General features: G+C 25.9%; 1 protein-coding gene across 1 annotated transcript in view; it reads right to left on the bottom strand.

Moving 5' to 3' along the window:
* The window catches only part of CngB (Cyclic nucleotide-gated ion channel subunit B), a 52,123-nt gene that overhangs the window by 27,517 nt on the left and 11,951 nt on the right, over positions 1-12,655 (bottom strand). The window contains exons 4-7 of the mRNA XM_075358728.1: positions 12,065-12,198; positions 8,816-8,962; positions 6,542-6,801; positions 3,233-3,334 (exon numbers count right to left, since the gene is read on the bottom strand). Coding sequence (XP_075214843.1) covers positions 3,233-3,334; positions 6,542-6,801; positions 8,816-8,962; positions 12,065-12,198 — 643 coding nt within the window. The remainder of the gene's footprint in view (positions 1-3,232; positions 3,335-6,541; positions 6,802-8,815; positions 8,963-12,064; positions 12,199-12,655) is intronic.

Here is a 12,655-nt window from a genome sequence, read left to right as displayed (position 1 = left end):
CAAACTCATGGCTTTGTTTATCAGTATAGGAAGGTTTAAAAAATTTTGTATCAGTAGGAAGACCTATGAGAGTTGGATAAAATTTCATAAGATTTTTTTAATTTTCCCTGACCTTTAAGACTTTATTATGATTTAAACCATTTAAGACAAGTAAGAACAGTTTCTGCACAATTATAAAAAGATGTTTGACAGAACTGTTTTGTTATTCTATTTTTAATTTTTCTTAAGTGAAGTAAATAAAATTTCTCAAGTAATATAAATTGTGTATAGCATTTTTATTATAATTAAATAGTCAAAATTTTTAGTTATCTACTGGTCTATAGACCTGTTTTAAAGGTATAAATATTGTGATTAAATATAAGTAGTTACCAGGTGTATGGAAATGATAGCAAATCTTGCAAGAGAATTTAATTTTACATTCAATTTTATGTTTTATGTAACTACTTTCTCATTGTAAATTTTAGAAAAATATTGTTTTATGTGAATAGTTTTCAAATAACCTTTTTTCAAAGTTATAGGTGGAGATACTCAGAAAGTCCATTGACATTCTGACTATCTCTGAAGTAAGTAGTTTAAAGCGAAATTTTTTGTGTTTGATTCATCATGTTTCATTTATTAAATATCATCTGGCATACTGTGCTTCTGGTCATATTTCTACATGTTGTAACAGATTCAATCTTTAAAAATTATTCACTCACATAATAAGTCTATGTAACCATTTTAGCCAACACTCAGATGGGGAGAGAGTATGCAAATGTAGAGGAAATTTTAAAGAAGAAAAATTTAGGTTATGTATGATTATAATGAGAGATTGGAATGCAGTGTTCAGTGAGGGAAGAGAAAATAATATTTTTAAAAAATATAATGTAGAAAAGAAAAATGAAAGAGGAGATATATTAGTCAGATTTTACTGAAAGAATAAAACTTTTCAGAACATAACACAATGAACATCATAAATTAAGAAGACACGTAGAAATCAAGAGTTAGGATAAATTTCAGATTGACTACACTTTAACTCAAAAGTAATTCAAAAGCTGTGTGAAAAATATAAAAGCCTATCCAGTAGGTTTTGTGATTAATTAACACTAATCATTACCATGTTGTCACAGAAGTTGAAAATAGTGAGGAAAAAGAATACCAAAAAAAAGCTAGATCTAGAAAAATTATAAGGAAAAAGAAAAAAAAGGAAGCAGAGGAGAAATTTAAAGAATTACCAAAAAATAGAGAAGACTATACAAATGACAAGTGGATGTAGGCAAACTATGGTTCAAAGGTCACTTCCAAAGAAACAGACACAAAGAAGTCTAAAAGAGGTAAAAAGGAATGGATATCAGAAATGTTAGACTAATAGTAGGAAGGAAGAAATGGAAGAATGTAGGACCAGATTGGTGGACCAGAAAGGGTTTCAAAAATATTAATAATAATGAATTAAAAAGAAAAACAGATGGAGCAATGATAAGTGGATGACAGAGAAATGTGAGATTGAAAAACTAGAAAGAAAGAAAGATTTGATGCAAAATACAGAAAAGCAGTTGAATTGACTTTATGTGAAATTGATTGATTAAACTGTAGGATTAGAAGTAAGAGTGGATGTAAAAAATAAATATGAAACTATAACTAGTGAATCTCAAGAGATTCTAGTAAGTTGGAAAGAATACATGGAGTGGCTGTATGAGTTGGACTAAAGGCCAGATATTTTGAACATTGAAAGTGAGAAATTTGTAAAAAAAAAAAAATTAAAAGTGGCACAATATTATAGTGTATAAGTAGGCAAAGATTCACAGAAAATTTAGGAAAGCTTTTGGTATTAACTACCTGCTAACTTATTAGAAGGCTAACATGAAGTTGGAAGAGGGAGATTATAGAACTAAGTAATCAGTTGTATGAACATGTTCAGGTGGCTTTCTCTCAGCTTCCCAGAAAGAAACTAAGAAATGAAAAGAACCAAGACAATTGAACTAAAGTATTTCTTAAAGTAATGATCAGTAGATTGTGTGAAATATTGGATGGTTCACTTTGTGTGGAGCATTTTGGATTTTGAAAAAGTAAGGGATAATCCCACTAGCATGCTAAGAGTGACTAGAAAACAGTATATAAAACAGAAAAATGAAGTACATGTAATATTCATAAATGTTAAAGTGCCTTTGACAGAATGAGTGAAATAAGCAAATCATCAAGTAGAAAATTACAGATTGGAAAAAAAGAAGACTCGTAAAGAATCTTTATCTTTAATTGAAAGTAAGAATAATAACAGGGAGTAAATTAGCTGAGGAATCTGAAAGAGGTGGAGGATGACAATAGAGATGCTGTTTGATTACTACACATTTTATCTATTTTGAGAAATTATCAGAGAATTTTTTGGTAGAAAAATGAGGAGTGCTCATTGGTGAAGAAGAATCAGATAAATCCTTTTTATCAATGACATGGTTATACTAGCAGAGACTTGGAATAACCATGAGTCAGTAAATAGAATTTTAGAGTACTTGAATGAGAAGTGTATGTAACATGGAACAAGAGTTCACATAGAGAAAATAAGTCTTCGAAAACAAGAGGTAGAAAAAATTAATTTCAAAATCTAGGCAGCAAGAATAATGAATACTTTTACTGCAATCAAGAAAGTAGAACGAGAACTGCAATGGCAAAACAGACTGTTAATATGTCAAAGGACTGTTATTTGGAAATCTAGATAAAGATATTAAGATGTTTTTTGCTAGAGCATGACACTATAGGGAACAGAAACATGTATTCTGTGGAAAGAAGTTGAAAAATAAGATAAATGCTGTATGAGAAATATTGGTATGAATTAGGGAGGAATGGATAAAAAAGACAGATAAGGAGAGAAATGAAGTGGAAAGGACAATGGCTAAAAATAAAATGTATACTAATGAAGTCTCCAAGAGATGTAATGGAAGGAAGAAGAAGAGTATGAAAGAAAAGGTTTTAACTAATTGATATCAAGGTGGAAAGGAAGAATGAATAGACTAAAAGAGTGAAGAAGGATTGATTCGGTTTGAAAGCTGGCTTTGTTCTTAGAGTTGCTAGAAATGAGAACATTTTTCATGATAATCATCATCTAGTAAGTTGACCAGAAAGTACCTTAACCATACAAAAATCAACTCAAATTATTTATTTAAAAATTAAAAACAATTTATAAATAGATTTATTTTATTACTTTCTTGATCTTTCTATTATTATTTACTTTTTAAAAGAAACATGTCAAGTGTATACAAACCTTAAGCATCCTTGGCAATCGAAGAAGTGGATGTAATACATTCTCTTTACTTTTTAGAATATGATAAAGAATATCAATTGGTATTAGAGATAAAATATCCATCTGAAATTCAAAGGAAACATTTTGTACAATCAATAACCATTTGATAAATAGATTCTCTGGGATTGTCATTAAGTAAATAATGTGCTTCATTTTTTAGTTCATGGGTTAATAGAAATATTTGTTTCAAACATACATGTTTTAAACATGTTTTTACAAATAAGATATTTGAATTAATTTGTGAGAGAAGTTATTATTCAACTAATCCCACCTCAACCATAAAAACTTCAGATTTATTGAATGAATTCTGTATGCCAATTTTTGTTCTTTAATAGGTTCTTTATCTATAATCATTACGATGAAATGAGATGAATATTCTTTCATATACTAATTAAAACCACAACTTTTTATGTATGGTCAAAAAGTATATTTCATGTAAGTTATCTTTGTTTAGTATGAATTTTTTTTCAAATTTGGAGAGATTGTAAATTTTATACAGTTCAAGTATGTTGAGTTATTCATAACTTTCAAATGTGATGAATAAAATTATTTGCACACTGTAGTTGATGTAGATGAATATAGACCTAGTTCTATAATGAGAAACAAGTTAATAGTTAACTCTGATGCATGTATGTGTTACTTGAACTTGTAATGTAGGTGAGTGAGTGTATATAAGTAAGTGTCCAGTTTCTCCAGCATTTAATGCAACCATTGCAGATTAATTTGTATACTTATTGGTACGGGGTATTTACTGATATGTTATTTGATATTACATTTTGTTTTGTTCATTTTGTAAGTGATTTTGAAAACAGTATATCTCTTATGAAAATATTGGAAATTTTTTTGAATATTTTAATTGATATATATTAGCATTTTGTATTTTTTTTCTTACTACTTTTGTTTCTTTTTTTATATAATGATATAAAATTCATGAGATCATACAATATAATAACAATCAATGAATAATATAACACACTAATAAACACAACAATGAAATAAAGAAAAACAGTACAAATTATACTGTGGTGAATGCACTGAATTCCATATCGAGTAGAATTGATGCACATTTACTCACACATTACTTTATGTGTATAAAGAACACATACAACTAAGTTAAAATTAACCTTTGCAAATCACCTTATAGAAACAGGAAACACACAAAGGTATTAACCGCAACATGCAAATTTTACATGTTGAACGTAAATGTCATGTACAATACAAAATTTATTGACATACTAAATTTGAAAAAATCACTTTATTTAAACAAATTTAATACAGATTAACTATAGTATTTGATTGCACAATAATGTTCTTAATCACTTGTATATGACACTGTTAACAACAGCACATATTCAATACAATTAAGAAAAGACTGGACTAAAGCCTGCAGAAACAATGTTCTGAAATTATATTTCTAAATTTTTCTTCTTGCTTAAGAAAATTTTGTTGACAATACCAGTGAAAGATGATGTCTCTTTATTTAAATTTTGTTATTTATTTTAATATATTTCATACTACTTCTTAGACTCATTGGCAAATCCTTAATCCTCTTGTTTAGTTCTTTCTTAATTACAGAAGATGTTAAACAAGAGCTTTTATTCAGGCCTTTTCTCTAAGTATTTGGATTTTTGGATATAAATCAAAAGTCCCAAAAAGTTTTCTTTTCACCTCAAGCTGATTCAAGTGTCCCTTAAAAGAGTCATCCCATATGTGTTCATATTACCATTTTCTTGGACCATTTTATTACAATATTTGTTCCTAAGGAATCTGCTGGCCACTTACTCTGAATTAAAGGTACAATAATAGTAGGCTACTATCTACAAGATCCTTCTCTTTAGTTTGATGTGATGTGCAAAATATTTTATGAAGTATGAAATGATAAATAACTGAAGCATTCTGCCATTCAAAAGATGAGGTATGAAAAGCCCAATCAATAGCAATAAAAAAGATTATTAAAAAAATAATTATGAAACAAGAAAATTAGAAAATACAATGATATACTGTATAATAAAATTACAAAATGAATGAATTTTTGATCTGATTTATTAAAAGGTAATTGCTCCTAACAATGAGGAAATGCTTCTACAGAAAGCCTCTAATTAGAATAAAATAAAAACCACCTCTGAGGTACCATACTGATTTTTTTTTTTCATTTTGCGTGATGTTTTAATTCTACTACTTATACTATTGATAATTCTGTATCATAATTCTTTCCATATTAGTGTAGAACAGATTAATCTCCTGCTATAAGAGGAGCTTTGAAACTAATTAACAGACATGTAAATAAATTTATCCCAAAGATGTTTTTGTTTTTATTTGATTTACTTATTTATATTTAATATTTATGATGTTCCTGTGTTAATACCTTAGTGTGTATACTCAGTCTTGAAACTACTTATGAGATTCTTCAATTAGCTGTTATTTCTCCATGATTTTATATTTCCCTATAGTCTGTTAAAATAAATACTTTTAATAGTTCTATCAAAACATACAAGGTACTGGATACTAACATTAAAGATATAAAAATTGTTACTTTACATTATCAAACAATGTTATAATATTTATTGTATTTTTATTTTATTCCTACAGTTTAATGTTTATTTATACAAGAATTGTGTTTAAAGTGAAACTGGAGAATTCTTCTTTTTTATAAATTATATATATATATATATATATATATATATATATATATACATATAGGGCAATTGTATGTATACGTAATACGTACATGTAATATATGTAGTACTATGTAATTTACTTCACATCAGTCATTAGTTCTTAATTTTGAATACAGAGTTATGAAATTGTCTATCATTTTAAATTACTCTATGCATAAATAATATCAATAAAAGTATACCCAGTTTTATTTTTTTTTTTAATACAAATAAGTTTACAATACTGGAATACTTTAAATAATTCATTGCAAAACAATGAACTATTTTTTTTCAAGAAAACTTCTTGAATAAAAAACATAAAAAATGAATTAGCATATTAAACACAAAACAAAATTTATAAAAAAAAAAAATTAGAACTTTTTGTAAATGTCTTGTAAAAGATTTAGTTTTTTAACAAATTTTTGTATGTAATCATTTATTTATCATTACATTTTTATGATTTGTCACTGAAATCATATATCTTGCTTATAACTCACTTTTTATTTGAGAATGATTTTATTATCTACAAAAGTTCTGGTGGAAATTATATTATATCGAATGATATAATTTATTTCTTGATACAAATTTTATAAAAATTTAAATATATTCTCATTACCTTAAATTGAAATTTTTGCATATAATTCTCTCTTGTTTTTTTTGAATCATAGACCCAAAATCCATCATCAAGATACATTATTCTTGGTTTAACTAATGCTAAATCAAGTAAATAGATAGCATCCATTGAATAATCCAATGAAAGCCATGTTTTAGTGTTATCATTTGTTTGGTATGGAAAGGTCGTTCTTAGTGGTATCACCCAACAATTATAAAGGTATGCAAAAGTCACTAATGTAAGCCATGTTACATATAAATAACCTGGAAAGAAATTCAACTTTTATTGCATAATTAATTATTCAATACAGTTTTTTTTTAATCATAGTTCAATAAAATCATGAAAATCTAAAATATAGCATATAAACTATACAAATAAGTAACAATTTAGGTGAATTATACTGTACATGCATAAAACTTTGCAGTCAGCTATGCCACAACTACTTAGTAGGAAAATATTTGACGAATCTCTCTTAAATGTATAAGTAATCAAGAATAACTACCATCACTTACAATTTTTTTCATCCTAAAGAGAGAAAAATTAAGCAGATTATTATTTTATTATCAGTAAATTCAAATTACATAAAATAATAAACACAACCAGTTCAAGTAAACTTTCATTTAATTGTTGTAAAATTAATTTCTATAATTAAACAGTAGAGCAATAGTTTAGATGATGACATTTTTTAAGATATTGTTTTCATCATAAAGAATTAAAATCTACATGAATATTTATTTAAAAGTTGTGTGTGAGATTATATATTCTCAAATTTCCCTCTTAGTGATGACCAAGTTAATCACTAGTAATAAATTTTAAAATGAGAATCTGATTCAGATTGCATTTTTGCAAAAGAATTTAATTAAGTTCATTTGAGAACATGTAAATTTCTATCTAGTTTATTTGCTGTGACAATTTGTATGATTCTTTTTTGCAGAATTTTTCATCTGACTGTTTTCATTCATTGTTATACTTATGTTAACAAATTTAGGTGATTCAAATTTTAATATGAAATCAATTTTCATGTTTAGTGTATACATATAGTAGTTTTTTAAAAATGTTTAACTCGCACAAAATGTTTTTAAGAAAGTCTGTAAATGTATAAAAAATTAAAAATATTTTTTTCTAAGAGTAGAATGTACAGAAGGTAGGTGATAATAATTTCAAAGTAGCCAAGAGATTATCAAGATTTTTTTTATTGTTGGGCTATTGTGTACATTTTAAAATAATGCATTATTGTTTATCTTTTATCAAATTTTCACATACAGCGTAAAAGTAACAGTGAGATGTTTTGAGAGCAGGAAAAACAGACATGCAAAATAAGGTAAAAGTATAACCTAAACTGTAGTTTCCCTTTGTAATATCTTATGTACAATTATAGAAAATTTACTGCACTTGTCAGGTGCAATCTTGAAGGTCTGTATGATTTAGTGGTGATACCTTGATTCCTTTAAATATGAAATCATAATTATCACGCTATAATTTGCTAACTGCATACTATAGAGAAAATAAAATATCATGAAAGAGTTACACAACTCCATATATGAGTAAAACTATATAACTGTAACTATAAACAAGACATCAGTGAGCAAGTGTGATCATCTGATATCCTTCTTAAGGTATCTTAAATCCTCGTAATAATACTGTAGTCCCTAACAGAATTTTTACTGATAAGTGATGAAATAGATGTCTTTAATTATGGTGTAAAAGTATCTAGAAACTATTTTTATAAACACTTAGGATTTATGATCATGATTAAACATGTTATCAAACATTTATCAAAAAGGAATAAAATGTTTATATAGATGTATATATATTTATATATATTCAATAATATACATTTAAAATGGTTGTATGCAATGCTCACTTGCACACCATATTGCACATTTTTATACTTTATGTAATAATTTGGTCATTTTGTTACAATTATTTTTCATTCTTTGTTTTACCTTTAGTTTTAATTTTATTCCATCATTTGCACAATAGTTTTACCTGTGGCTAATGAAATTATGAAGGTACATTTTATTTAAGATCTAATCAGTAAATAAAGTAAATGTAATTTATTTTACTTTAATTGAATTTTATGGTCTTTAAATTATGTAACTCTGGATGCAACACAGAAAAAAATTACATTTTCATTTTTTTTAAATCAAAATTTATGACTGTTAAATCTATATAGAAAATTTCTATTTAATTTCTCTAAATAGCTACTGTGTGATGTTAAAACATTTATATGAAAAAATGTATTAAATTAATCAGTATATAATTATAAAATCATACTTTGTGGTTCCATCACAGTTTTACAAGTTTTCATCTTTGCTCTAACAGATTCACAAACTGATACAGTAGATCCCCACTCTTGTGAAAACCACTGAACTATTTGATCACGCCGTCTTGAAGGTGAAGGATTAATGTTATTGCCATCTTCTGGAAATAAATCAGGAGAATTATTTTTTTAATAATCACTATTAAATGTCTGATTATACTTATTAGCTTAGAAGAGATACTTCATTTTCCATACATATATAAAATTTACACTTTATTTTATCATTTTATTTTATTTAGACTTAATTCTAAATTTACATTTTTAACACTCCATTTAGCTTTCTGTCTGGGGTGTATTTAGGTTTTTTTTTACATAAAGTTACTTGCTTCTTAATTTAACTTTTTTCTTACTTATTTTCTGATTTTTAATATATCACTAAGTTCTATTTTCTCATAGACTTTTTTCATATTCATCCTTCCCCTTTTTCTTTCTTTTATTGTATAGATATTATTCAATGCAGAATTATTTCAATGTATTTTTATTTATTTATTATTATAATACAATGTGTAAATGACTGAGTAAGCTTACTAATGTTTGTATATACCAAGTTTGTTCATAGACATAGATCATTAAAACAAAAAGTATTTTCTATATAAAAATGACAAAACTAAATTTTTATAAAAAAGTAATATTACAAGAATTAAAGTTAAGATTACAATAGTATACTGAATAAAATACAATAGTATTACTTTACTGCTTTCATTTCCTTTGCTAGTGTGAGTTTTTAATTAGGTAATGTAATATATGTTTTTTCTTATTTCAATAATAACTATTTACATGATAACATTACAATAATAATTATGTACATGATAATTTTATCTATTTTCATAAATTATAAAATACTACTATTGACTTGCTTTTTGTAAATAGCTGTAAAATTAAAAAAGTATATTTATTATGCTATTCCAGTTAAGTTTTGATCATTGTTGTAAATTACAATAAGAGTTATTCTTGTCCAAAATTGTATTTTAAGAACTTTACTAAAATATATGGTACTACAAAACTGTGAATTGTGGAAGAAAACAGAAGAATTAAAATGCCAGATAACATAACTAATACAGTTGCTTAATATAATCAAAGAAGAAATAAACATATTAGATGCCATAATGTAAAGCAAAACCAGTAGGATGGAACCCATATTTCAAAAAGGAGAAAAATAAAAAATAGAAGAAAATACAACTAGAAAAAGATACAGATGGAGAAAAAGATATGGTACATCAACTAATACTTTGATAAAGAAGTAAACTATGATAATAAGAGGAGAGAAACTCAAGATAGAAAATGATAGTGAGAAAAGTATTGAGACCTGCTTTTGGATGGTCATCTTGATGCTTTAGCATATTTGTTTTCATTTTGTTAATGACTGGTTTATTCTTTTTACTTCCTTGGACAAAGTAAAGGAAGTATTGTGATCGCGAAAAATTGTTGGTTTTCAGATTTCAACAGAAATATCCATTTTGACCATCCCTGAATCTATTTGACTAGTTTCAGCGTGACATCTGTACCTACGTATGTACATATGTATCTCGCATAACTCAAAAATTATTACCCATAGGATGTTGAAATTTTGGATTTAGAACTGTTGTAACGTCTATTTGTGCACCTCACTTTTTGATTGCAATCAACTGAACCAAAAGTGCCCAAAAAATATTGGATTTTGGACTTTTTCTTAAGTGCATAAGTCTTCATTGAGAGCTTTTCAATGATATACCATAAGTGGTACTTATTTTCATTGGTTCCAGAGTTATAGCCAAATAAAATTTTAATTAATGAAATATTTGGATCTTATAAGGCACATCAGTTCGAATCAGACTTCATCTCCTTTTTATTAACTTTTTTTTAAATTTAAATATATTGATTTATTAATAATTATTTCCCTCTCAATTGTAAAAAAAATTACTATAAATAATTATTCAATAATAACAATAAAAAACAAAATATCAAAAGTTATTAATGAAATAAAATTTTATGTATTTTTCATTTTAAAAAAAATGTGTATATGTAATTTAGTAGGCATCTAAGGAAATCACCGTAAGGCGACTTCCAAGGTGTCTACATCAGATTTTTTAAAGATTAATTTTCTCTTTTGAACCTTTCACTAATCACTTGGTTTAGACTATGGCAGTCCTTTAGAAATTGTTATTATAAAAGTATATATGTTTATATTATGCATTATCTTTTAATACTTGTAGAAAAATTATCATTCAGATAATCTAGTAATTAAATTAAAGTAATGGGTAACCTAGTAATTGAAACAAGTTCAGTTCTTGGCAAGGGTCTAACATTTTCTCAAATATCATTTCATCCACCTCATTTTCATCATTAAAATACATGTACTTGTACATCACTTCCATGATTGTACTAATAAAATAAATAAGCGATACATTGTTTTTCAACAGTTTAAATCATTACCATACTTGATGATTTAATAATTAAATACATTATTTATTTATTTACTCATAAAGTGACAAGGGGCAGAAGCCCAATAATGTTAACTTTTGTTTTTATCATGAGATAAAAAATGAAATTTTTGTAGCATGTTATGCTGAACTAAAATTCAAATCCAAAGTCTTTCTAATGAAAAACAGAAATGCTACTAATTAGCTTTAAAGGTTGGCAGAGTAGTGACTTTCAAAAAGTATTTTATTATTATTACATTAAAAAAATAAATAAATAAATATAAATATAGTATTTATAATTGTTAGTATTATTTATAGTAATTAATCAATAATTATAACAGTAATTTAATCCCATTACAGTTACAAAGAAAAGGACTGATCTAAAAATAAAATTATCTAATAATATTTCTGAAACAAATGTAATACCAAAATGTAAAATAAACAAATGTAATACTATTTTTCTAATTATATTTGTTATGTTTCCTTTCCAGACTATTTCATCATGTACATCAATGAATATATTGGATTAATTCAAATCTCAATCTTCTAAATTTAAACAAGTATGTGCAATGTGCTAATTTATATATTCTACTTTTTTATCAATCTGATAAGATTTACTAATGAATATTTATCTAAATTAACAGTAATCTTAAATAAACATTGAAATTTTTAATATTTTTTTTTATAATATTGATATATATAATCTAGTGCTAGTCTGACTTGGCATTTTTCATATGTTACAAAGTTCATCTTTCATTGTAATTGGGGGTTAAGCTTTAAACTATAGAATATAATAAATTTTACCTGGCTCACTGCTGATAGTTGATGGTGTTGGTGGAAATTCAAACCTATGCCGCATGCGATTAGCTCTTTCAGAAAATTTTTGTGCTATATGATGGAAGCGTGTACGAATTAGCTGATGGTCTTCGTAGTTGTGGCTTGAAAAACACATAAATAATAAAACAAATAAATCAGATCATACATACATTTAAATTTTAACTAATCATACTTTCATGTTCTCTTATAATTGTTTATAGAATTAATATGATGTTAAAAAAATGACAATAAATCAAACTAAAAAAAGAAAACAAGGTATGGAAATAAAGGACTAAACATAGTTTAATTAAATAAAATAATGGGTGACGAATCAACTTTTAGACAGTTTTAAGTAATTATTTTTCATGTTGTAGAAATAGCAGACATTTAAGGTTGTTGTTTAAGGTTGATTAAGTTCTCACCAGGTCTAACATTGATAAGAAAATTTTGTCCTTCAATGAAAATTTTTAAATGCAGTCAGGATGCTCTTTGATATAGAATAATTATTATTAAGAGCTCTTTAATATAGGATTCGTCCCTTCATATGGAGGAATCTTGGGAAGAAGTTCATACTGCTTT

Source organism: Lycorma delicatula, chromosome 2, assembly GCF_047948215.1.
Source record: "Lycorma delicatula isolate Av1 chromosome 2, ASM4794821v1, whole genome shotgun sequence".
NCBI lineage: Eukaryota > Metazoa > Arthropoda > Insecta > Hemiptera > Fulgoridae > Lycorma > Lycorma delicatula.
This window is presented reverse-complemented; position numbering and strand designations above follow the sequence as displayed.